This window comes from Panulirus ornatus, chromosome 11 (assembly GCF_036320965.1).
Source record: "Panulirus ornatus isolate Po-2019 chromosome 11, ASM3632096v1, whole genome shotgun sequence".
Taxonomy (NCBI): domain Eukaryota; kingdom Metazoa; phylum Arthropoda; class Malacostraca; order Decapoda; family Palinuridae; genus Panulirus; species Panulirus ornatus.
The window spans coordinates 2991174-3017599 of NC_092234.1; the positions used below are offsets into that span (position 1 = coordinate 2991174).

Consider the following 26426-nt stretch of genomic DNA (forward strand, 5'->3'; position numbering starts at 1 on the left):
CTACAGGCAATGCATTATGTATATTGCTTCGCAAGTTCTACCTACCAATGTTTCTCTCTTCCAGAGCACATGATCCTCAACATTAATCTAGTTGTTGTTAATGTCAGTTTGCCATTATTTTTACTAACCTTATGAGATTGTTAAAGGGTTAAATTATGTTACGTATATCTTACACGTATATCAAAACGTAGTTGCTTATGATCATCTTTTGGATCTTGAACAGCGTCTTTCTCTGATAAGTAGATATGGACGGCATGAGTTGCAGTGGCTTGTTGATTACTCGAACTTTGGGTTATTCACCAGTTTCCAGCTTTACCGAATTCTTACGCTGTCATCGGCCACCAAACACCACCTGTCTAGGAAGTACAGACCCTTCAGATCTAGGTCAAATGGGAAGAATGCTGTCAATTTAGTGACCACCACCCAGACAACTGTAAGAGTTACACATAAACTTAACGTGTGTTTTCCCTTCCATGTATACTCTCTAAAATGATATTCCTTTTATCTTTTATATGCCCATGAAACAAGCAAAATTCAATAAAACAGAGCTGTTACATTATATGTGAGTAAAGATTTGCCAAAGCTAAGCCTGACACTGGCTCTTAATGGCAGCTCGTCCTCAGGTGTGCCATTACTAGAATTTGTCAGATGTGTGTGCTTGAGGTGCCATTAATGACAAAGGGCAGCCCATGTGGAACTTTGTGTAGCAAGCTCTTATGTGCTTATGTGTTCAGGAAAATGTGATGAATTGCTTCATCCTAAATAATGTCAATTAGGGGGTTATACTAGTAAGTAAATATTGATAAAATGTTTTAAGATGCAATGTTAAAATTTTATGTCATAACACAATATTATACAAGGTTATATGAGCATTTCCCGAAATCAACAAAAGGAATAAATTTAAATAGCGAGAAATATAATTACATTATGAAAAGTAGACATATCCAAACAAGATATACATAAAAATCAATGTTTCCTCTTGGAATGATAAGAAATTCAAATGCTATGCAGTGATAATTTGAATTTTATCTCAGGTGCAGTAAAACTATGTAAAGGTGCAGCCCACCCCTGCTGTTCCTGCCATTACACAAAGATAAGTCCAATGGAATAATTATAACTGCAACAGCATTAAGGCTACAAACATTGTCATGGCACCAAGGTAGCTTTATGTTTTTTTTCTGGTCACCTTATTGAGACTTCATTTAGTAAAAAGCCTTCCTCCTGGAGATCCTATTATGTACGCATACATTTCTCCATCCTACAGCAGTTATAAAAATCTAAGACCAGCTATTATGATGCCACCAGTTCTAAGACAAGCTGTTATGATGCCACCAGTTCTATCACCTGTAAGTCTTCAAGGTAAATAAAAAGATATTTCTAACATCCGTAATCTATGTAATTTACAAGAATGCAAAAATTCTGAAATGTCCTTCTGGTACAATAAGTAAGCAATTTTCAACTTAAAAGAAAAAGAAAGGGTTATTGTTATAAATAACTTTCAAAAATCACAGAGCAAATTAAGAAAAAAGTGTTCCCTAATAAGCATTCACAGAGGACTGCTCAATAAATTACACAATACAGTACTAGCTACACTTTAGCTTTCTTCAACTGAACACTAAAGCTACATAAACCAGATAAATGCAGCTGAAAAAAATGATTACTACACATAATCACTACAAAACTATATCTATTCAAAAATATGTCCATCTATATACAAATACACTATATCTAATGCACAGAGAAAATAACATATAACATGCATAAGAAGAGTTAAGTACTTAGATCCATGAGAACTTTTAAATGGAAATGAAAACTGAAGCACTTTTTACATCTTCCATACCCAGGACATGGAAATCTATTTTGGCAATAACAGTGTCTGTAGAAGGCACCTAGAGCATCTTTAAACTTCAGATCTATCATCTTTATAAATATCAACAAAACCATTACCTAACACTAAAATTTAATAGCCAATAAATAATATTAAACAAAAGAATCAAACATACTTTCATTCCCATGGTAGTCCTTCAGCTGATTCATACTTCTACCTCTGAAGTCTGATTAGTACAAAAGTCATTGCACCATCTAAGCCAGAGCCTTTTTTCATAATGACATTATGACCTGACTGATTTGCAAATATTGTTTACACATACTTTAGCCTCCAAACAACTTACTGGAAATAAATAGTATACAAGATGAACCTAAACCATTCATCACAACCTAGTCAAATACTTCAGGCAACAGATAAAAAAGAAAAAAAATAGTTATGGTTGTACTATACTATGTAACATACAAAGCATCGTTCCACAACTGGACACTGAATGCCAGATTCTGGTCCCAGACAATTTGGAAACCTCCCATTATCTGTGAGAGAGAGAGAGAGAGAGAGAGAGAGAGAGAGAGAGAGAGAGAGAGAGGCAATTCTGGGTTGTGGACAATTTGTCTTAAGTAATGCATTTAATGGTGCACAATTTTTCTCTCAAAATGCAGAACGCATCTCAAAACCAGACAAAAAGGCCAGACCTGGTTAGATATAGTCCAAGTTTGGAAGGTTATAAATTCTCAAGACAATAGTACTTACCAGACCTGATACCCTTGCACATCCATTAGTCCATGTCTGGGCAGCTAATCTGTATTTCTACATTGCATGACTTAAACACTGACCAACTTCCCCACTATATTTTAGATTACAGGTTCGACAATCAAAAATAAGTGCTAGTGGAATCTTTTCCTATTAACATAATAAAGAAATCTTATATGCATAAAAAATCAAAACAAGGACATTCAAACCAACGAAAATTCCTTTTAAATACATTCATATGAAAGACTTGCTTCTAATTTTGTAACCAAAAAATGACCAGCAAAGCCAAAATATTCTGTTAAAATACTACTTGCCTCACTTATACACTGAAGCCAATTTGTAGCTGGGTATTGTTATACATTCCTTTCTAACTGTAATCACATTACTATGTATTCTATTCTTTTTATAAAAAATTCTTTGTCCTAGTTCAGCAAGGTAGAGGGTAGCATCAGGAACAGAACATTGGCCTTCTTTGTGTTCATCCATTCCCCAACCGTCACATACATTGCACCAAAACTTGAGCCTAATCATTTACAGCCATGCCCTACATGCTATTCTATATTTAATCAACCACTTCTTGCACATTAGTTTTGTCTATTGACAGCATGTACCCCCAGTCCCCACACATCATGTTAATCCAATTCATTTTATCCCATAAATGTCTCTCACCCTCCTAAACGATCAGGTCAGTATCCTAAATCCCTTGCACTCTATCCTTCCATCTCTTATCTTGGTCCCTCTCTTCCTTCCCCAACTTTTGACACATACATCCCCTTGATCAGTCTTCCTGTGCTTGTCCTCTCCATACAACCATACCATCTCAATATACCTTATTCAGCTTTTTCAATCAGACTACAATTATTACCACATCTCTCTTACACTATCATTCTTTAACTTACCTAAAACCATATGTTGTCCTCAGGATTTCATTTCAAACATAACCAACCTCTAGTATTCTTTTGCAGTGGGTGCCATGTTCTCACATCCACGCAACACTTATAACTACCATAATTATAAACATATCAATCTTTACCTCAGCAGTAATAAAACAGGTAGGAGAGAGGTATGGTAACAGGAAGAGCAGAAGGTGTGCTGAAATAGTCTGAACATTGAAAGAAAATGAGTGAGGCAAGGGCCTGAACATGCAGGAGGGTGAAAAACGCGAAAGGAATAGAGTAAATTGGAACGATGTGGTTTACCGGGGTCGACGTGCTATCAGTGGATTGAACCAGGGCATATGAAGTGTCTGGGGTAAACCATGGAAAGTTCTGTGGGGCCTGGATGTAGAAAGGGAGCTGTGGTTTCAGTGCATTATACATGACAGCCAGAGACTGAGTGTAAACACGTGGCCTTTGTTGTCTTTTCCTAGCACTACCTCGCACACATGGGGGTGGGGGGGGTTCATTTCATGTGTGGTGGGGTGGTGACGGGAATGAATAAGGGCAGACAGTATGAATTATGTACATGTGTATATATGTATATGCCTGTGTGTATATATGTATAGGTTGAGATGTATAGGTATGTATATGTGCGTGTGTGGACGTATATGTATATACATGTGTATGTGGGTGGGTTGGGCCATTCTTTTGTCTGTTTCCTTGTACTACCTCACTAATGCAGGAGACAGCGACAAAGTAAAATAAATAAATATGAATAAAGTATCATATATCCCTGGGGATGGGGGAGAAAGAATACTTCCCACGTATTCCCTGCATGTCATGAAGGCAACTAAAGGGAGGGAGCAGGGGGGCTGGAAATCCTCCCCTCTCATTTTTGATTTTCCAAAAGAAGGAACAGAGAAGGGAGCCAAGTGAGGATTTCCCTCAAAGGCTCAGTCCTCTGTTCTTAATGCTACCTCGCTAATGCGGGAGATGGCGAATAGTATGAAAAAAAATAAATAGACAGTGTACATGGGTGACCACTGCTTTAATATATACCTATTTCCAAAGACTAGGAATCCCTCCTCAACTTCCATATCCTGATAGGTCTTGAATCTCCGTCTTCTCTCTGATAATCAGTACGGCTTCCTTAAGGTAAAATATAGATGATATCCTTTCCTATTTTACAAAATCTGGTTATCTCTGAAAGATTTTGGAGAATCCTATATAACAATCCTTGTCATAACAAAAGCTTTTGAGCTTTTAACAGAATGACATCAAGGTCCCAACATCAAGCTCTACTCTTGTTTTCCCTTCCTAATTGGCCAATCTATCTCCATAGTTGCTGATACATCTACCTCTTCCCCTATCAACATCATGTCCTTCAAAGTTCTGTCCTTTCTCCTACAATAGTCCTTCATTTTATATATCTCATTTCAAAATAACTTTATAAACTCAGACTTAGTATATGAATATGAGGAAGACGGAAACTAGTTGACAATTTTTCTCCAGTCAGGACCTATATCTTTTTTATCAAACACATGACATGGCAAGTCACAGCACTCTAAGATTACACTGGTCAACAAAATTCTAACTTATTTCATTGTTCCATGAATTAAAATAGGTGGACCTCGTAGTACTTTTTATGCTGAATTCAAATCTTTTTAGAATTTTTCTATCAAGCATGGTTTTCAAGTGAGAGAGCAATTGAATTCTACAAAAAGTGTACATTACTCATTTAGACATAAGGCTGGTATCAAACTTAAAAACTTACCTTTAAAATGTAGAAACACGATTTTCGACAATATTTGGTCTCAGGAACATCCCTCCTTAGTGTTCAACTGTAATCTACCAACAGAGAGAGGCTCCACTTCCCTAAGCACTGCTTTTCCATGTCCATAATGTCCTGATGAAATCTTTTGCTGTGCTCATCAATGACTACCCCAAGATTTTCAGGGAAAAAGTCAAAGTGCGAGTCCAAAAAGTGAATTTTTAAGACTCATATTGCACCCCAGAGCTTTCTATGAAGTCCATAAATCTTTTACATCACAGCAGTTTTCTTATGTATGATTCCTAAAAAAATCTTTACAAATTCTCTTAAATGACAGTTAAGCATGTTTTTCAACTTCATTCAACTCTTCATCAACTTTTCATCTTGAAGCAGTTCCCTGATCTGTGGTCCCCTAAAAAATACCCTCCAGGACTTCTGCATTACTGATTCTGGGAATTCATTCTTCAAATATGTGAATCCATGGCCAGTTTTATCCATACCTTTGACAAAGTTCTTCATCAGCCCGAGCTAAATGTGTCAAGGAGGCAGATAAATTTGCTCAGGATCAACAAGAGGATTGACGACATTCTTCTTCAGTAATGTTCGTTTTGGCCACACATTCTTTAAAATGATTTTTCTTGTCCTAGCTGTCCCACTCACAGAGGAAACAGAACTTTGTGTAACCAAGTTGCATTCCACTTGAAGTCCCCAACTTCATTTTTTCAAAAAACTTCATATTATCATACAATTCCTTCATGTTAGCTGTGTGAGTCAGAGAAGCAGAAGGGAACTTATTTCTGTTGTGGAGTAGAACCACTTTCAAAGCTTACTTCTGACATCAATAAACAAATACCACCTATCTGCATTATATTCGAAGTGCCTCAATAACAAAACAAACATCATCACAAAACATCACACCATCTTCAAGAGAATTTTTCTTTCAAAACATGGCAATCACAATAAAAAAAACTTTAGTTTCATTCTGGAGAAGATTCCAGCCATTTAATCTGGAACCCTATAGTTCTGCTTGCTTCTTAGACAAAGTCAAATTGTGGACGAGATCATTAAGATCTCATCTCAGCAAAAGTGGTTCACTTTAAGTACAGCTGCTTCAAATGGTGGATCCATTTTGTCCTCTACTTGGTCTACTTTCTCATCACCAGATTCATCGTCAATCAGTGTCAAGTTTCACGGAGGCTCTTGCACAGATAATTCCTAACTGTGAGGTACTGGCCTCATAGCAGATGGTAAATTAGGATATTCAATAGTAGGCTTGGATTTTGATGTTATACCAATTCATTTGTCATGCAGAAACAGCAATCTGGAGCATGATCTTTAGGTTCTCTCCAAACCATAGGAATGGCAAAAGGTATTCAGAGAGAACATTTTACCCATGCTATAAGGAGCTTGACACAGTTGACAAAACAAATATGGGGGGGCCCAACTTTTATCCTGGTCACCCACCTTACAACCAAAGTAATGCTCATAGCTTTTTAATGAGGGGTATGAAGGAACATGCAGAAAGAATTCAGAAAATTTACACAGTTTCTTGGAATCATAATGGTGGATGAGGTATTGGCACAACACTTGAATACACAAAAGAACAATCTCTCAACAGAGTGGAAAAGACACTATTTACACATTGAGTTCTAGCCTGCAACTGACAGAGAACTGCTACTCAGGAGTGGGCACTGTTTGAATGTCCCAACATTTCTAGTCATGCTTCTGCAGGCCCCTGGTGACTCATTTATCTAAGCTTGTGCTTTCAAAGAGAAGATATTGCACTTCACAAACAATGAAAATAGCTGTGTTTGTTGAGCTTTTGCATTTCAAATGCTCCACAGAACACTGGTACATATATACTGTACGTAATGATATCTAAGTATGCTGGAGTAAAAAACTATGGGTGATAAAGAAATCCTGATAACATTCGCATTCAGCAAGAAAAAATACGACACAATATCTTTTTGATAGGACAATCTTTGTTGACCAGTGTTATTGTTGTTCTATATGGAATGTAACTTAAGGTTCATCTCCATCTGGACAATATACAGATAAATCACTCCCTTTATTGAGGAACAGTAACTTATATGCTTCAGTACAATCTACAAGACTCAGAGCTCCCAAAACACAAAACTTTAAAGAATCATAGTAGACAGTCTAAGCATCATCTCATGAAAAAATAAAGCTGCAATCCTTTGAAACAACGTAACTATTGCTATCTGTATCTGTGGACAAAATATTTTCTTTCAAGTGGCAATGTGGTCATAATTTCCAATAGAAGATACCCAAAAACTGCATATACATTTCTTCAGTTAAATCTATTCATACATTATTACATCTCGTCATGTCTGATGAAGAGAAAGGTACAAGTGACCATACTTTAAAGTTCTTTCTTTCACACATGTTTGCCATTCTTTACAGTACTTGTAAGAAATAACAAAATGCTGTCATAAGGTTCACCAATGAATGGTTATCTTTTTTTCCATATTAGTTCACCATTTCCAGGAGAGCAAGTTGGTAACAGGAAGACAAATAATGTCATTCACTCACATCCATACTCTAGCTGTTATTCATACTGCAGTTATACTTGTGCAAATATCTAAGGGGATACACTCTACACACATACTTCTAGGGGTGCAGATAATGATCCCACTGCCTACACCAGCTGACTGTATCTAGCCCTAATATGCTTTAGGTTGTTTTGGCCCAAAATAAATTGCTAAGGGAACAGTGTGACATGATCTATCATCCTATACAAACAATACCTATGTAGGGAACAGTGTGGCATGAACTATCATCCTATACACAAGATACCTATGTTTCCTAAAAAAAAAAAAAAAAAAAAAAAAAAAAAAAAAAAAAAAAAGCAGTTTAGTCCTCAAGGTAACAGGGCACTGTCAAGACAGAAACATCTCTGGGCTTGAGTGTCTAAGGCATTTTTAGGTGGCGGGCTTCATGCTTGTTAGAGAGCAGGGATATTCCTGGGGACAGGGTGTCTCCACATGTCATTCACAAGTCTTTAATTTAGGTTTTCTTTTAAGAGGTTATTGTCAATGCTTATAGAGATGAAAAACATAAAAACTAAAAAATAAATTATTGCTCATGCAGATCTCTAAGCATCTTCCTCTTTGTTTGAACATCTTCACTTACAGAATAAAATACAAAATTATTTACCAATTTTACTGCTGAATGAAGTGTATATATATATGTCCTGTAGCATTTAGACTGAGACAAAATACATATCATATCATGCTCTATTCCCATTTAAACTGGATGAGTCAAGAGCATGCAGCTGTGAACCTTTTGCGGGAATTAATTGTCCAGAACTTGGGTTCCTAATCCTGCCGGTTATCATAAGGCTGCAATACTAAATACTAAATATAAAAATAAGAATATTCCCTTTTCTTCCTTCATACTTGTTCGCTGCTTCCTGTCTTAGCAAAGTAGCACAAGAAGCAGACGAAGAAAAGTCCTCATTTGCTCACATACATTCTCCAACTTTCATATATAATGCTCTGAAGTTACAGCCCCCCAATCCACAACCAGGTCCCACAGACATTTTGATAATTTCTCCAACCTGCTTCATGTGCCATGGTTCAATACAATGACAGCATGTCAACCCCTGTAGAACACATTGCTCTAATTCACTCTAACCTACACATGCTTTTCAACCTCCTACATGTTGAAGCTCCAGGCCCTCAAAACCTTAATCAACCCATCCCTCATCTCTACTTCAGTCTTCTGTTTCTGCTTGTCAATTTTTTCTTACTCATTCTCTCCATACTACATTTCAGCCACCTTCTTTAGCTTTCTCAACTATAATCTTATAAATGCACCTCTCTATTACTCTAATATTTCTTATCTGATCCACCTCTCCTCACATTATATAATGTCCTCAAACATCTAAATTTCCAACACATTCACCCTCTTCTGTACATTCTCAAAACATTCTCAACTATAGCCCATGCCTTGCATCCATACAACATGATAGGGACTAGTATACCTTAAAACATACCCACTTTCACTCTCCTAGATAGTGACTTCTCATTCCACATAATCCTTAATGCTCCCAGGATCTTAACATCCTCACCCATGCAATGACTCATCTCATCTCCAATGGTTCCGTTCTCTGCCATGTATACTCCCAGGTATCTAAAACATTTCATTTCCTCCATGTTTTTCTATTCAAAGTTAACTAAACCAACCTTTCCCTTAACAGTGCTAAATCTAACAACTTTGCTTTTATTCATATTCACTCGTCTCCAAAACTTAAACACCAACTTCTGCAAGTTCCCAGTTGAATGTACCACCAGCAAACAACAACTGACTCACCTCCAAGACCATGCCATCCTCAAAAAACTGCATACCTGCCCCTTTCCCCAAGATCCTTGATTTCACATCCTTAACCACCCCATCTGTAAACAGATTAAACAACTGTGGTGATATCTCACACCCCTACCACACACCCACCTTCACCTAAAGCCACTCTCCCTTCTCTCTAACTACTTGCACACACACCCTCCTCTCTGGATAGAAACTACTCTCTACCTCTAACAGCTTTCCTCCTACACCATATATATGTAACACATTCCACAAAACATCTTTATCAACCCTATCATATGCTATCATATACTATCTTCATAAATGCCCTATACAAATCCTTCTGTTTCACACATCCTCTACCACTCCTGAAGCCACATCTCCCTAACGTAATTCTCACATATCTAGCTTCCAACATTTGAAGTAAAAATTAATACTAAAATTACTAAAAGACGGAAAGAAAAAATCATCATGGAACCTTACTGGATAGTAATAAACACAAACTAAAGTAAATGAAACAAACAAAAGGTATATCACAAAAATGGGATGCCAATCACTAACTGAAAAGCAAGGGAACTAGACATATCTATACAAATATATTGCACGGGCATTATAGAGCTTTTAAAAGAGATTACTAATATGGGTTACTCTGGTCTGATATCAATCTGATGTTTAATGTGGATCCAAAAAAAATATCAAATCCCTAACAATCTACCATGAACAACAGCTGTGTAGTGAGGATGGCAAATGCCACAAATATGGATTATGGCATTATTCAAAAAGTGCATGAAAATGTGTGGTAGTTGGAAATATTCTACATGTCACTTCTTTTCACTGAAAAGTTTGTTCAATAGATAAAACTAACGTAAATGTAGTTACAAAACATGGTTTTACAGATATCTGTGAAATATGACAATGACAAAAGGGAAATAAAGTGAAAAGGATGTAATACTAACAAGATTCACATTCTCTGCTAATGACACTCTCCCATGTGAGAATGATTAACTGTATCTATGGTCTTGCCATGTCAGAAAGACCAATGTTACATTAGCAAGTAACATCCAATCGATTCTGCCTGTCCCTTAAACAAAATACATTTCTTTTTTGGAGTGTGAATGCAAAGCACAAATATAAGACATGTAAGGACATGGAGAAGTGGAGAATCTTTTGCCATGGCCACCCTCTTGATGGATGTTGATGGGGGTACCAGGAATCATAGATATAGATAAACTGATAGCAAAATGGTACAGCATTTAAGCAGCAAATTCAATTGTTTCAAAACTCAAAAAATAACAACAGCATTGATTACACTATCTCTTACTTTCACAAGTGGACATATCATAATAAGAATTTACCTGATCTGGAGACTTCATATGAAAGACTGGCCCTGTGCACAAAATAACACATATAAATGCCCTCCGTTCTTGCCTTGCTTCAAGCACAAAAGTGCCTCTCATAATTACTCAATATAATATGCTACCATGATACTATAAGGCTCCTAAGTCAGTATTACTGAAAGAGTATGAGGGAAGAATGCAGGAGGCATGTAAGGACAGAGATAAGTCGAGACTCTATTACCGTGGCCACCCCCTTAATGGGAGTTCCCAGAAGGAATAGGCATCAGAAATACGGATAAAAGTAAGGTCAGGGGGTGTCATGTACTGCTGGACGGGGAACCATCACTGAGAAATGCACACACAAGTAAGGTACATGCCTTATCAAGAGTTCAGTAGGATTCCATCTGCTGGAGATATGACTCTAGGATTAAAAGACTGTTAGTGAGGGTATATGAAAACACACAGGTGTACAGATGATAAAGTACAACTGATCAAGTAAGAAAATATGCATTCTTGGGAACACATACTGCCTGTATGCTTTTGGGTAATGGAATGGGGCAATAATGAATGTGCATTTTTGGGCCAGCCAGGTGATAATGTTATGTACATGAGAAGTAAAATTCACAATACATATTCACTATCCAGGAACACACCTGTGAACAGAGAGTGGTATGGGTAGTTGTAGAACATAATACATGACAAAGAACTAATACATGACAAAGAACTAATACACCTATATGCATGGACCTCTGAACTCCTATTCATCACAATACAAAATAGAATTCTCCATGCTAATAATCATCATGCAGGCAAATGAAACTTACCAACATAACATTCCTCACAAGGAGAATTGCAATAACACATACATTTAAAAAAATTGCAAGAAAAGGCTAACTAAAAACATGCAGGAGTGTAACAAATAGAAAAAGGAGTTAAAGTTTGGTATGATAACAGACCACTAAGAGAGAAACGGGTCTTGGTTTATCATATGTGCAGCTGTCACACAGTTAAACTACTAACAAACACTCTGCATGAAACTAGACACAAAATTAAAATGAGGTAACCATTCACTGCAAACATATTCTTTCAAAATTCATCACCTGAACAATTTTCACATCAATTTAAGAAACTTAATCTATTGAAACACATTAGATGCTTACTGATGTCAAATACATGCCAGTCGAACAGTTTCTTCTTGAAGGATTAGACATTGACATATGTGAATGACAGGATATGAAAATATTTACATAAAATAATGGGGGAAGGTTTAGAGAATGGACTGAAAAAATCTATATAAGCTTTTAAAAATTGTGAATGTGAATACAAATTAATCTCTCTATAAGGTATTCCGCCAAAGAACTCATTGTGATTTTTTTTCCTTAAGGTGGCTAAAATATAATGGATGATATTTCCAGAACAGTATATATCTACCTATATCTCTGACACATGTTTCCTTCAGGAACTCCCTCTTAGGGGTGGCTACAGCAAAAGAGTATCAATGACTGATGAACTCCACTGCCACTTTTTGGCCTCTGTGCCTCACCCTTAACAGGCCACAGGCAGAGGGTAACTCTAGCACAGTGTTTTCAGAGGCTCCTACCTAATGTTCCTACCGACTACATTATATACAAATATAGATACATACAGTTAAAAGAAAATCACCCAAGCAAAATGATGAAGTTTTGTTCAACTGGAGATAATTGTGCAACAGTTTCAAAACATGAAGTGTGAAGATTATCGCTTTCACTTATCATCTATCACATTTCATTTGGTAAGTATCACATTTCATTTGTAAACTATCACATGTCAGTTTTAATGTTGTATGGCTGCTTTGTTGTCCCATATTCTGCGATTCATCTAAGTGCCAACAAATCTCACTGTGATCTTACATCTAATTTTGATTTGTACAAAAAACAGCCATTAACAATATAATAATGCTACCATAGTCAACTGTAAATATGCAGTGCAATAAAAGTGCTTAAGCACGTTACTTAAAACTTTCTGGAGCCCGAGTCTAACTCTCTCTTTTCAATATTACATTGACTTTCACCTTGAATTAGACTGTGCATGTATACATTCTCCATACAAACACAGGTAAATCTTAAACAAGATGTATCTGATCTGTTCCATTCAGTAGGGATACTTGCATCTTGCTTATCTAATCTATCACAACTACAGTACTGAAGAGTGAGAGCATCTTATCTTTAAAGTATCTTAGCTAGACCTCTTGATTCTCAATTGTCTCCTAAGGGTGTACAAGGTAATCATGACTCAGTTAAATTGCAATAAATAATACATAAAAATGATATTGGGCTCAGCTACATTTTTTAAATGAATATCACATAATTATCCAATTATCTTTATTAAACACTACTGTACTACTCTGAACTAAAAACATTTCTTCAGTAAAATTCATGCTACACAATGTTTGTAGTCTACTAATGTGCAATAAGAATAGAATTGATTTCAATATCTTAAGAAGATTACCCCATCATGATATCCATAAAACTACTCAATTCATAAGGTTTCCAGTCTATTCCATTTGAATCTGCACAGAAAATATTCTTCAATAATTAACTCATAATCTATATATAGCATCATACAACCATAGTTTCACTCTTTCATTTAATGTTTCATTCAATGGGAACCGTCCACTCACTTTCAACTCTACCATACTGGATATCTTTGATTGTATCAAAGAACCGCTGAGTGAGTGGGTAATCATGTTCCATGGTGGGAATTTTGATAATTTTATCTTCATAGTGTATCTCACCCACAGGTGTAACTACTGCAGCTGTTCCAGCCCCAAACACTTCTAAAAGCTGAAATAAACAAATAACAAAGACTATCAATATAACTATACTGTAATGAGACAGGAATAAGACAAAAGAAGGTGATGAAATGAAAAGGAAAATACGATCAACAGACAGAAAACTATAGTTATTTGAAATACATCTTCAACTCAGATAACAATTTTACATGAGTGGAAAAGAAAATCATGTGGCAGGGGGAAAATCTTTCAATAGAATGTTCTGCTCACCCAACTTCTTTGTTTGGGTAATACATTACTACTGTCTCTGAAGCCAGAGTTTTATGTTTTCTTTCCTTTTCTCTAATAACTAACATACACAGGCTGCAATATAACTAAATAAGAGATACCTTGATAGAAATGTACTTTAATATATACTATAAAGGAGAATGTTAAAATTTTATTCTTTTCTTTCATGCATTTGTGCAGTTTCCTATGGGGTAGGGTGGCATTGGGAATGGATGACATCCATATATTTACAGCACCTTCCACAAAGCCTCCCTATCAACACTCCCTACATCCATAAATACCACATTTGGTCCTCTCTTTCTCTATGTATTTCTAACAAATCTTTCAGAGGAAATACCTGGTGCACATATCCCCTACCTCTCCTGATGCTGCACCACTTCTCCCTAATCAAATGGTTTGTGCATGCCTCCATCCTCATAATCATTATTCTCCCATACATCTTACCAGGCATCTCTATATATCGACCATTCACTTTTGTTTCACTTTTCTTTATATATGGGAACTTTGCATGCACTGTACACAATAATATCTTTGTGTAGTTTCACACTAGAGTCTGCTACCAGAATCATGTCACCAGCAAACAGCAAATGACTTACCTTCCAGGCCCTCCCATCCCAAACAGACTGCAAATCCTCTCTCATAAGTTCAAATGGCTCTCTACAATAGAGAAAATAAAGCTGGTTGGGTTAGAGTCACTTCATTTAAGAGGGCTTTGTTATGACATCAAGCAAAACTACTGCTACCTATAAATGTAATACACAGCTTACCTTGCCTTCACTATGCGCCTGAATCAACTCAGCCATGGTTATGTCCCGTTCTGATACTCTAAATTCATTCCATTTTCTGCCTAATGACAATAATGAATCTCTGGTCACACCAGGAAGGATCAAACCATCTAGAGGAGGTGTCACAAGTTCTTTCTCTGGAAAATGTTTTTGATAAGATACATATTAATACACACATCTTTTCCCTCTGTACGTGATATATATGATTGATACTCATTCACTTTCTCATAAAGATAAGGGCAGTTTATGCAAGCAGTCTTTTATACAGTAAACCCTATAGTTAACAAAGATTGGGAAAACTAAGGAACTTTTTATCACTACTTCTGTCCCGGTTTAATAGGCTGAATCAAGCACATTAAACCTCTACATCTCTTGTATACAAATCCACTGAGTTTAGCACATAACTCTACTTATAAAAGTGCTTCTATTTCATTTTAAATAATAAATTGATTCCTCAATGAGACAAAATCCACTTCACGGAATTGGGCATCCCTGGTAATTTTTGCTAGCCTGTTATTATTTCCCGCAAAAGTTGTTTTTTTTTTTTTTTTTTTTTTTTTTTTTTTTATACTTTGTCGCTGTCTCCCGCGTTTGCGAGGTAGCGCAAGGAAACAGACGAAAGAAATGGCCCAACCCCCCCATACACATGTACATACACACGTCCACACACGCAATATACATACCTACACAGCTTTCCATGGTTTACCCCAGACGCTTCACATGCCTTGATTCAATCCACTGACAGCACGTCAACCCCTGTATACCACATCGCTCCAATTCACTCTATTCCTTGCCCTCCTTTCACCCTCCTGCATGTTCAGGCCCCGATCACACAAAATCCTTTTCACTCCATCTTTCCACCTCCAATTTGGTCTCCCTCTTCTCCTCGTTCCCTCCACCTCCGACACATATATCCTCTTGGTCAATCTTTCCTCACTCATTCTCTCCATGTGCCCAAACCACTTCAAAACACCCTCTTCTGCTCTCTCAACCACGCTCTTTTTATTTCCACACATCCCTCTTACCCTTACGTTACTTACTCGATCAAACCACCTCACACCACACATTGTCCTCAAACATCTCATTTCCAGCACATCCATCCTCCTGCGCACAACTCTATCCATAGCCCACGCCTCGCAACCATACAACATTGTTGGAACCACTATTCCTTCAAACATACCCATTTTTGCTTTCCGGGATAATGTTCTCGACTTCCACACATTTTTCAAGGCTCCCAAAATTTTCGCCCCCTCCCCCACCCTATGATCCACTTCCGCTTCCATGGTTCCATCCGCTGACAGATCCACTCCCAGATATCTAAAACACTTCACTTCCTCCAGCCTCTCACCATTCAAACTCACCTCCCAATTGACTTGACCCTCAACCCTACTGTACCTAATAACCTTGCTCTTATTGACATTCACTCTTAACTTTCTTCTTCCACACACTTTACCAAACTCCGTCACCAGCTTCTGCAGTTTCTCACATGAATCCGCCACCAGCGCTGTATCATCAGCGAACAACAACTGACTCACTGGAGATCCACTGAATATTCAAATGCACACGTAACAATATCACTTCAAATTACAGATCATTACATGTCCATTGCAAATTTCAGAGTGTATCTCAGCTTAAAATTTATCACAAGAAATGCAGGTTTTGACATCTGAAAACCTTTTCTCTTTGAAAATATGTCTCTTGAGCAAGTAAGTGTGAGACAGGAATAAGTCTAGTCACACTATTGCTTCATATACTATAGCCCTTCAAGAATCTCCATTAGGCCCTATTTATATAATCTGATTTTGGTTTCAATCTACTGGGCACAGTATGATGTAAACTTCTCTAATCTAGCATTCATTCCTCCAGAACAGAGGGAAGAGAAAACAAACGCTGGCTTTGAAATCTGAAAAACTATATCCCTCTAATGTAATGTACTACAAGGATGAAAGACAGATAAGAAAAGTTTATCATAAATATGGCCTGACAGATTAAAACGAAAGCATAAAAAACCCTAAAGACTTTCACAATTATGTTAGAAGCCAGAAAGTCATTACCTAGTCAATAAGAGCATTAATCATGGAAAACAGTGGCTTGGTTCAAGGCAACAAAACCATGGCAAATATATCAAATGACATTTTTGCATCTGTATTTACAATCAAAGACAACCCATTTCCCGAATCCTGTTTCACTGATAAGAGAAGTGGTAAAAAGAGAGAAAGAAAAAAGAAACTTGGTTTCATCAGTAGAACCTTCGAATTTAAATCCTGGGAGATCTTCCTTACTCTTTACAATTCAGTAGTTCGTCTACATCTTTAATAATGTGTTCAGTTTTGGACATCATAAATCAAAAACTGTGTTCAGTTTTGGACATCATAAATCAAAAACAGACAGAAAGAATGGAGAAATAACAACGCTGACCTACCAAGATGATTTCCATACTGAGAAACAAGTACTGTAAAAGCAAATTAAACGACTTGAATCTATATAGCAAAGAAAAGAGTTGTTTAAGAAGGAATTCATTACAAGTATTCAAAATCATGAAAGGCTTTGATAATCTTGATTCATGAAGTAAAATGAGACTTGATTTGTTTGATTTTAATCACAGAAATGGATACACAATCATGGGCAAATGCTTCACCTCAAATGAGGCACAGTACTTTTTCTATCTGTCTGTATCTCTGATGCCCATTCCCTCTGGGAACTCCTATCAAGGTGCAGCCATGGCAAGTCTCCATTCATCCCTGTCCTTACCAACTTCACATAAACCATTCTCTGCATTTTTCCTCTGTTTCTCTCCCTCCACCCTCTTTGCCCATGTCACAGGTGGTCTTCCACTCACACCAACCCCTTTAATTGTACTTTCATACATTCTCCTTGTAAACTCCCAGTCTTGCATTCTTTCCACATACCTAAACCACCTCAAAGTATTACGTTTCACCCATTCTACCACTCCACAATTCAGTCCCTTTGCATTTCTTGCTATACCACATCTCTCTTACACCCTTTCATTTCTTTCTTCATTCCATCTAGTTGCACCACATGGTCATCTCAAATAGTTCATTTCCACAGCCTGGATTCTTGACCTCTACCTCATTCCACGTCCATGTTTCCTAAGCATAGGTCAGGATTTGGAGGACTATGCTATCCCATAATCCTATCTCCACTTCCATACTTATATCTCTACACTTCATTATTCTATTTAGGGACCTAAAGATTCTTTTACTCTATACTGATCTCAACATTATCTCTCCTTCCATATCCCCACACTTACCCAAGACAGCTCCAAGATACTGTGAAATCTCAAAATGATATTCAAACTCATTAAACTCTTGCAGTTTAGCAATTCTTTTTATATCAATATACATCTAGTTCCTGCTTAATGGTGGAGATCCATTCGCGGAAAATACAACCCTGCAGAATCACCAGTGAAACCCGTTTCACCATTGGATATAATATAACTAGGGTATGATACATTCCTAAGAGAAATTTCTCATCCTCATTTTTACACAATAAATTATCAAGAAACATGCAGTATAATGAAAAAACTAATCTAAGTACTTACATATGGAATAAAGCATAAAATTATCTATTTTTTGAGTGGAAACACAATACACTCAACATTCACAACATTTTCTCCCAAACTTCAAGTCTGGTATGAGTAATATTTGCTGCACCTAAAGGTGTCAGATACTTTGTCACTTTATCTGCATGCACAAAATCTTTTTTCACTGATGACGCAAGCAAACCAAGAAGTCTGGCAATGTTATTACCAGCAACAGAAATCTTCAGAATGTCTATCTTTACTACAAAGGTGATGCTCCTCTTCTTCTGATGGGTACAAGACTCATTTTCTACTCACAATGTGAGTGAATGCGGATTTTTTTTCGTCTGTTCCTGGTGCTACTTCACTAATGTGGGAAACAACGAACAAGCATGAAAGAAAAATTATCAAAAGAGGGTATAAAGGGACTGTGCTCAAACCTTTTTATTCTCCTTCCATGTCTAAAACATTCAATCTCTTTTTTCATAAACAATGGATAAGCAAATCACCCAATAGTGAAGCACAGTCTATCAGGGTCATGGTGTACCTCTTTTCCCATACCTTTTGTTAACTGAAGGGCTAAATATACTTAAATTACTGTACAATCTAAGTATTTTATTGCTTTACTACCCTACAGCTGCTCCTATTAAATTAAAACTGACCTCCATTATCTTTTTCTAAGAATACCATTATGTTCATTGCTCCAACTTCAGTAAGTCTGTGATCTGGACCAAAAAGCCATAACACCTGATGAAGCCCCCGTGCTTCAGCAATTTTCTGAAAGATATGATAGAACATGGTGAATGCTCACTAAAATTTATGAACATCATTACATTTGGAGATTAAATTTTGGTGACATGAATGTGACAATACACAAAATATAAACAGAAAGACATTCTTCACATGCACTGTTTTATCAAAGAAGATAAGCTTATGCACAAATCTTGTGGTCAGCACGAAAAGTACAAAGTAGAAGTCGTTGAGCCACAGTTTTTAAAATCTTTGAACCATACCAGCCAAGACGTGAGCGATGGATTTCGCGCACAATACAAATATCTATAGAAGGTTAAGGGGCTCTCTTAATGGTGTAGAAACACGTATTCCTCAAAGGTTGAACCAGAATACCTGAATTTCAAGAGTAGGTCCATAGTTTGATCCCATTTTCATATTTCCAACACCACCTGGCCAAGCTCGAACATGCTTTGGATCTGCTAGCAGTGATACAGGGTTAAACCCACTGGAGAAGTAAGGACCAACTGGTGACAAAATGACAAACAGTAGTGCTTCAGTTGGTCGTTGAACACCGAGGGTTGGCTGTAAGGAAGTATGGGTTCATTGTTAACTGTGTGTACCTATATATCTGTACCAGTCAAGATCAAAATCACAATGCATGTCTTTGCTTTAGACACAAATTTTTCTTTATTTACCTCCAAACAAATTTCAATACAACCTTCATAAATAAGAAATGATGTGATCAGATTAAGAAAATCAAGTAATCAATCTATGTCTCTTATCTTATCATTTCAGTGAGTTCATCAAGTGCACACTGCCCCTTGGTTCATTATCAAATATCCCAAAATTCAGTATGCAAAAAGAGCATAAGCTTCCTCTTGTATCCTTAACTAGAATGACTCTAACCATAACCAATTTATTTGGATCATCTCTTATCATTACCACAAATCATCTGAAAAACATTCTTCATAGCCATACAATCTCCAAAAACTGTGATATATATGGAATTTTTGTTAATTTTTTCACATCATATAATTATCTTTCTCATTCTTTACCAATGTTCCTAATTACAACCACGCTTTATGAAATGAAAATCTTCACCCCTCCAATTTTCTACATACTTTAATCTAGCTAAACTATGGTTTCAAATCCACATGTCAGAGATGAAACAAGCATCCAAGCATGTAAACTTCTTGCACGATATACACATACTCTCTCCATTCACCAGAGCTCTCAGTACACTTTGAATATTTCTTTGTAAACTTAACTTTAGTATTACAATACTTAATGATACTGCTTCCATCCTTGCTAACTCTCTCCCAAATACAGCTGGAATGAATGATATTACAGTAGAAATTACATCAGAAATGCCTGGTTGATGCGATTTTCAGTGGAGGTATAAATCATGGTGCAGTGCCTGAAGATTGGCAGAATACCTATATAGTGGCACTGCATAAAGGTAAGGAGTACAAAAGTTAATGTTCAAATTACAGAGGTATAAGTATGTTGAGTGTGCCAAGTAAATTGTAAGGGAGGCAGTAACTGAGAAGATGGCAGCATGCACAGATCATCAGACTGGGAAGCATAGTTCTAAAAACATTACTTATAAAAGATCAACTCACCTCAGTCCCTATCATAGAAGGCCTAATGTAAAGACTAGAAGATTCAGTATGGGGCACCCATTCCTGATCTATGCTAACAAGCTTCTTCAGTAATTCAATCAACTCTTTGCCATCAAATGTGGGGAGAGATGACCGGGCAGCTGTTCGGTTCATACGCTCCATATTCTTCTCTGGCCGGTAAAGTCTGATTTCATCATCAACCCCACGAAAAGCTTTCATGCCCTCAAACAACTGTGGAGTTTAGAATATTTATACATAAACATTAGGAATTTTGAGCATGTACAATAAAGGACTAATTCAAGAAATTTCATGAATATTATAATGAAAACATCTTGCATGTGTGTGAACAATGATGTGCAAGTGCCTAATTGTACATGCAAGCATATTAATATATTAAACAGAATGGTGACCGAGATATCCATTTAGGATTTACCCTTGTATTTGTATAGATAGAAATTCAGTGTTGCATCATTTAATCCTAAGTTTTCTCACAAATCTTCTTATAAATCCACATTTACATAGCACCCATAGTAAAGCTGCAGCACTTTCGTTATTATCATCCTCTATCAGTTTCAAGACATACAAAATGACTGTTATACATAATTATTACTGTTTACAATTACCGAAACAATGATCTGTAATTCCGTAGCCTCTGATTCTTTTATATGGTAATTCATCTGTTGCACAGTCACACAATGTTACCTCAATTCTCATTGTGAAAAAAGTTTTTAATAACAAACACATAAATGTATGTAAACTAATGTGAAATGGGACACATAAAGAGGAAACTTATCCCTGTAAACTATATCATACAAATACATATAAAAAAAAAATTACAGGGACTATAAACACTAGGGCAAGCTAATAGCCCTAAACCTGCTCTCATTAAAAAAAAAACTAGGGATAGCTAAAAGCCCTAAACCTGCTCTCATTGAAGCAAACATGTCAGAGATCAATAATTATATACACCTGGGAAATGCTTGACAGTCTAATACAAAATCTGCATACAAACAATTCCATGGTAGAATGATAGACAAGGTAGAATGTTCATATCAAATCTACTCAGAGAAATGACATTCAAGGATGAAGCTACGAAAATAGCAGTATCATTAAGGGTCCTGAATCAGTTCAATCTACTATCAGCAGAGATTAGTAAGTACCTAGACAAAAAACTAGAAAACTTTCCTTAGATGTACCAACGTCATGTTGCATGACATATACTAAGCTCAGACTTGGAGCACAACAGCCTAATACCTTATTCTCCTCATGGAAGTACGATCACAAACTACATTTCAGGGACAGAAGACAATACCGAAAAGCATGTGGTATCTGTGAGGTGTACTGGTTGAAAATGGTTAAATGACTGCCTCACCTCAACAGAATAATGAAGGACTTTAGCTGCGGGATGTAACCGTAGATCCTGTAAAGGCGTTATCCTGGGCTGACCCCAACCAGACTTGTCATTGTAATATATTTTGAGCATGTGGTCAGTAAAGTTGCGGCCAAATACTAAATCTTTCACAGCAGGTTTCCTCTTCAGCTGTTCAGGCGGACAGAACTCAATGTGGAGATCTGATGCCTGAAATTAAATGTATAAAGTACGGTAATGCACCACACTGTACCTTTATCAGTGATGATGAGTCTGTTTTAGCCCAACATCAAAACTGGCTTTAGGTAATGGCTAAGTATGTTTTAAGTGCTATAAGGACATAGGAAAAAAGGACATTCATTTGGGAGTTCCAGGGGGAATGAACTTCAGCGATACAGACATGGACGGATATGGTTTAATGTTATTATAGATATATCTGCGGAGACCCTTTCTACGTTACCTTTCGTAATAAGACAATAGTGTAATATATACTAGGAAGCATTCAGGGTTGATTAACATAAAAGAAAGAAATACACTTGTTGAAAATATTGGCAGAACCTGTGAAAACCTAACCTAACCTGGCTAGTTGTCATGGGTATCATAAGATCCATATTGTATTCATAACAATGTCGTTCTGGATGTCAACAAACAGATGACACGTCGAGGTGGTGGTATATTTCTACTATTGTTTGAGCTATTAGGTAAGGGTAAGTGAAGTTTACATTTCTTCTTGAATTTTTCAATCCTTTTAAGCATTCATACTTTAACAAACTCCACACTGTCTCCCATATACATGACCAAACACTATCACTTTACCATTTCGTTCAGTATAACCCAGAGTTGTGTTCCACAACCGTTACTGTATTTTCAAAATACTACAGACTGTACACTAATATTTCCTTAGCCAATGCCAAGGAAATGCCAAGGTAATGCAATGCTAAACTTTCACCAATATATTTTTGTGACTGTAAGATGACATATTTAATAATGCCCTGCTAAATGAATGGAAAAAAATACGGTATAATACAACATAAAGTCATCAAAAACAAGAACTAAAGTTAATCTGAATTTCAAAAGAAAATAAATCTTTAATTCTGATATTTGGTATATTCTGAAAAAATAAAAGGAAAAAGTCTTACCTAATATCAATATAAAAAAAAAGCCTGCAACAGCTACCGCAAAATCAGTTATCTATAACTTCTAATATATTCTAATCAATGATAATTATTTCCATACCTTGAAGCTTGGAATTGAAGACATGCAACGAGCACCATGGCTGACAACCTGAAAAAGCGAGAAAAATAATGAATTTGTACAAGATTCTACAAACCGTCTCTAACTTAATCACCCGGTGACAATCAATTTAATATACACAAAATAAAACATCTAAATCTAGCAATTACTCTAACCCCAATACAATATATAAACCTTGGTAACATGATAGAGCCATACAGATGTGCTTAAGATATGCATGACTTGTTCCAGGCTAAAAAACACTAGGTCTTGTCTAATAAGTATCTTTGGAGAGCAAGGATGTGTAAGGCGTTAAAAATCTCCCCGTGGTGCTGTTCAGGAATGTATGTAAAAGAAGCACCAGGACGTGAAGTATCACTGGCGATGCTGAGGCTGAAGACTGATTATGGGACATAGATCATTTGAGGCGTTGCCGCAGGGTCTTTCAGGGTTCTAACCTTGGTCGACGGAGCCTACGTTTGTTACCTGAGCACTGACAAAGCTGCGGGAGAGGAGTGGTCGACTGGCCTGTTAGGCTCTTGATGTAACATGATTGGAAGGAGTCGCAACTGGCAAAACGAAATCCAGTTAACGACTGTCTCAATGGAGAGCGGAGGTCAGAAAAGGCTTTCGTACAGACTGGTTATTGTTGTTGAGGACGTGGAACTCCTGCTTTTCAACGGGCACATAAATTTGTTAATTTGCATTAAATTACTTGCGTAAATAAAAAAAAAATACATGAAAAACACAACTTTACGAATGGCATGAGGTATTGACTATCTAGACGGTTACTGGATAGAACGTTTTCGAAAGAAATATCTAAACCATGAGCCAACATGCCCCTATAACTGGTAATGGAGTAACCTTCCACCCTCCATTTTTGGGATTATACACATTCCCTTTCATCTACAATGGATATGCCCCTGATCTGTAGCCAGCTACTTACCAGAGGAAAAAGAGAATGCACGTCCCATGTCTCAACATCTGGAAGGGTTCTGAAATGACTACCCATGAACCAAATACTTTTCTACTGTCTTCTTTCATTTTGAAGACTGGACTAATATTCTTTAGAGTGAAAACAGACGAAAACGCTGGATAATGTATATCAAACATCGATATAATTAAATCTAGATTTGAATCCTGGAGTACTTTCGCGGAGCGAGCGAGACTAATTTCGAAGTCATCACCATTAATAAAATTAATACTACTACTACTACAGTATCCGGAGAAGCAATGTCTGGTATCTAACATAGTTGCCTTGCTCACCGAACCTCACTCATCAAGTCGCCACCCAACACCTGCAGGAAAGTAACCTCAACGGGGCTAGATAACCTTGTCCCACACCCGCCTCCTTGCCAGTCTCACGACACCACACCTCAACAGGCCCCAGCCCGCACACCGGCAACTATACTAAGAGAAGCTTAGCATTGGTTCTTAACCTATTCCTAAAGATATTACATTGTTATCCGTAACTTTGTATCTAAACTACATTTGTTCAAGAATCGTACTATAATTCTACGGTTATTCAATCGCAATCTATCAAATGAATTATCATCAGTATCATGTACACGGCATATACCTGTACAGAAAAGTAATACCACTAGCTACCATCATCATAATGAGGAATGCTTATTTACAATCACTTAATGCTGCTCTTACGAGACTAGAAGTCGGTAACAAAAAACGATGTTCACTAAAAACTTGCTTATGTCCGTGGTCGAGAAGGCAACAGTCGCCATTTCCGTATTTGTCAGCAATGCAACACAGAAAAAATCGTGTTCGTTAGGAATACAACAGAAAAAAAGGTCAATGCTAGTTTTTCATCACGCACACAACACAAAAAGTGCGAATACCTCTCCAACCGGCTGCAGGGTGGGCGGCGAGCTCAGCGGGTTTCCCATCCAACAGCAACTATTGCCCCGGCTCGCCTTGGTCTTGGCTGCACCGGTCTTGTCGGCCTGATTCTTGCATCTCGGTTTATTAGCATGATTTTGGCGCGCCTTCAGCACAATCCAGTGACGGTCTGCATAAGCTACGGATGGGTGGTCGAATGAAAATTCACAAAGACATCAGAGAAACGGAAGTTTACGGATATTCAGAGGTTCAGATCTGCAGTAATCATTACTGGTGCTCGAAGGTGTGATGCTTCCATTCAAAAAGCCATGATATCACCGCATATTAACCGATCATCGTGAGGTAAAAGAATCTAAAAAAAATCGAAGGATGTTAAGACATCCATACATCAGACATAATAGATACATTATATTCAGCCATCATAATGTTACCTGATGATACACTAAATATCTAGTATGAAACATTACTATACAGGGATAATACATCATAAACCATGAATAATAAGCCGACACACACCTTTGACACTACTAATAAACATACAGGTAATAAAACAGTACGCATTGTGGACGATATAACAAAGCTAAGTAAGAATAATAAACATTACTATGGATAATATATTATACACCTTGGATAATACACAACTACAAACATGAATTTACCATGAGCAAAGTGTAAAACTTGGATAATGCACCCACACAATTCATGGATAAAACACTGAACATGGATACTATACAACATACCAAGTATAATACACCACTACAATGCATAACATACCAGTGCACACCATGGATACTATACAACACACCAAGTATAATACAACACTACATACATACATCATGGATATATCGCTATGCATAACAGTTAAACACTCCATAAAAAAATGCATGGTGCACTATTTTACATCCAGCAAGCCACAACACAACAGACACACTACAGATAAACAAAGTTGCTGGCCAGCCACGAACTTCTATCATCATTTTGGCCCACGGATCTAAATTTAAATTCAGACTACGAATAAATCTGAAGCATATTAGAAAATAATCGCAGAGAGATAATATGAGAAAAGGCACACTACATTTATAAAAGGAACGCGATTATGTTGGTTTTCCTGCCATGATATCATCGAATCTTGACTTCCCGACAACTCGGGAAAGCATAAGAACCAGATAATCTAATGGTCGGCTCGATTGTGCGTGTAATTAAAGGCTTTAACATGACGGTATAACTCATGAGAACGACGACAGGAGCGTTGAATACGACCCTCGGGTATGATGATCATGCCTTCGACATGAATCAGGTCCAGTTAGGGCATCATATCACGGTGTCGTTATGTTGTGCTCAAAGG

General features: G+C 37.0%; 1 protein-coding gene across 5 annotated transcripts in view; it reads right to left on the reverse strand.

The window, feature by feature from the left end:
• Positions 1-1374: 1374 nt before the first annotated feature.
• Positions 1375-26426, reverse strand: part of Bcat (Branched chain amino acid transaminase) — a 52441-nt gene continuing 27389 nt past the window's right edge. Inside the window, exons 1-8 of one of the 5 annotated variants that reach the window (XM_071666370.1) lie at positions 25081-25276; positions 23231-23278; positions 21998-22204; positions 20626-20856; positions 19397-19585; positions 18934-19048; positions 14713-14867; positions 1375-13709 (exon numbers count right to left, since the gene is read on the reverse strand). In XM_071666370.1, the coding sequence (XP_071522471.1) occupies positions 13521-13709; positions 14713-14867; positions 18934-19048; positions 19397-19585; positions 20626-20856; positions 21998-22204; positions 23231-23278; positions 25081-25128 (1182 nt within the window). In that variant the 5' untranslated portion in view covers positions 25129-25276 and the 3' untranslated portion in view covers positions 1375-13520. Of the gene's footprint in view, positions 13710-14712; positions 14868-18933; positions 19049-19396; positions 19586-20625; positions 20857-21997; positions 22205-23230; positions 23279-23422; positions 23623-23713; positions 23825-25080; positions 25277-26426 lie in introns of those variants that run through there. The other 4 variants (XM_071666369.1, XM_071666367.1, XM_071666368.1 and 1 more) reach the window with 4 other exon arrangements.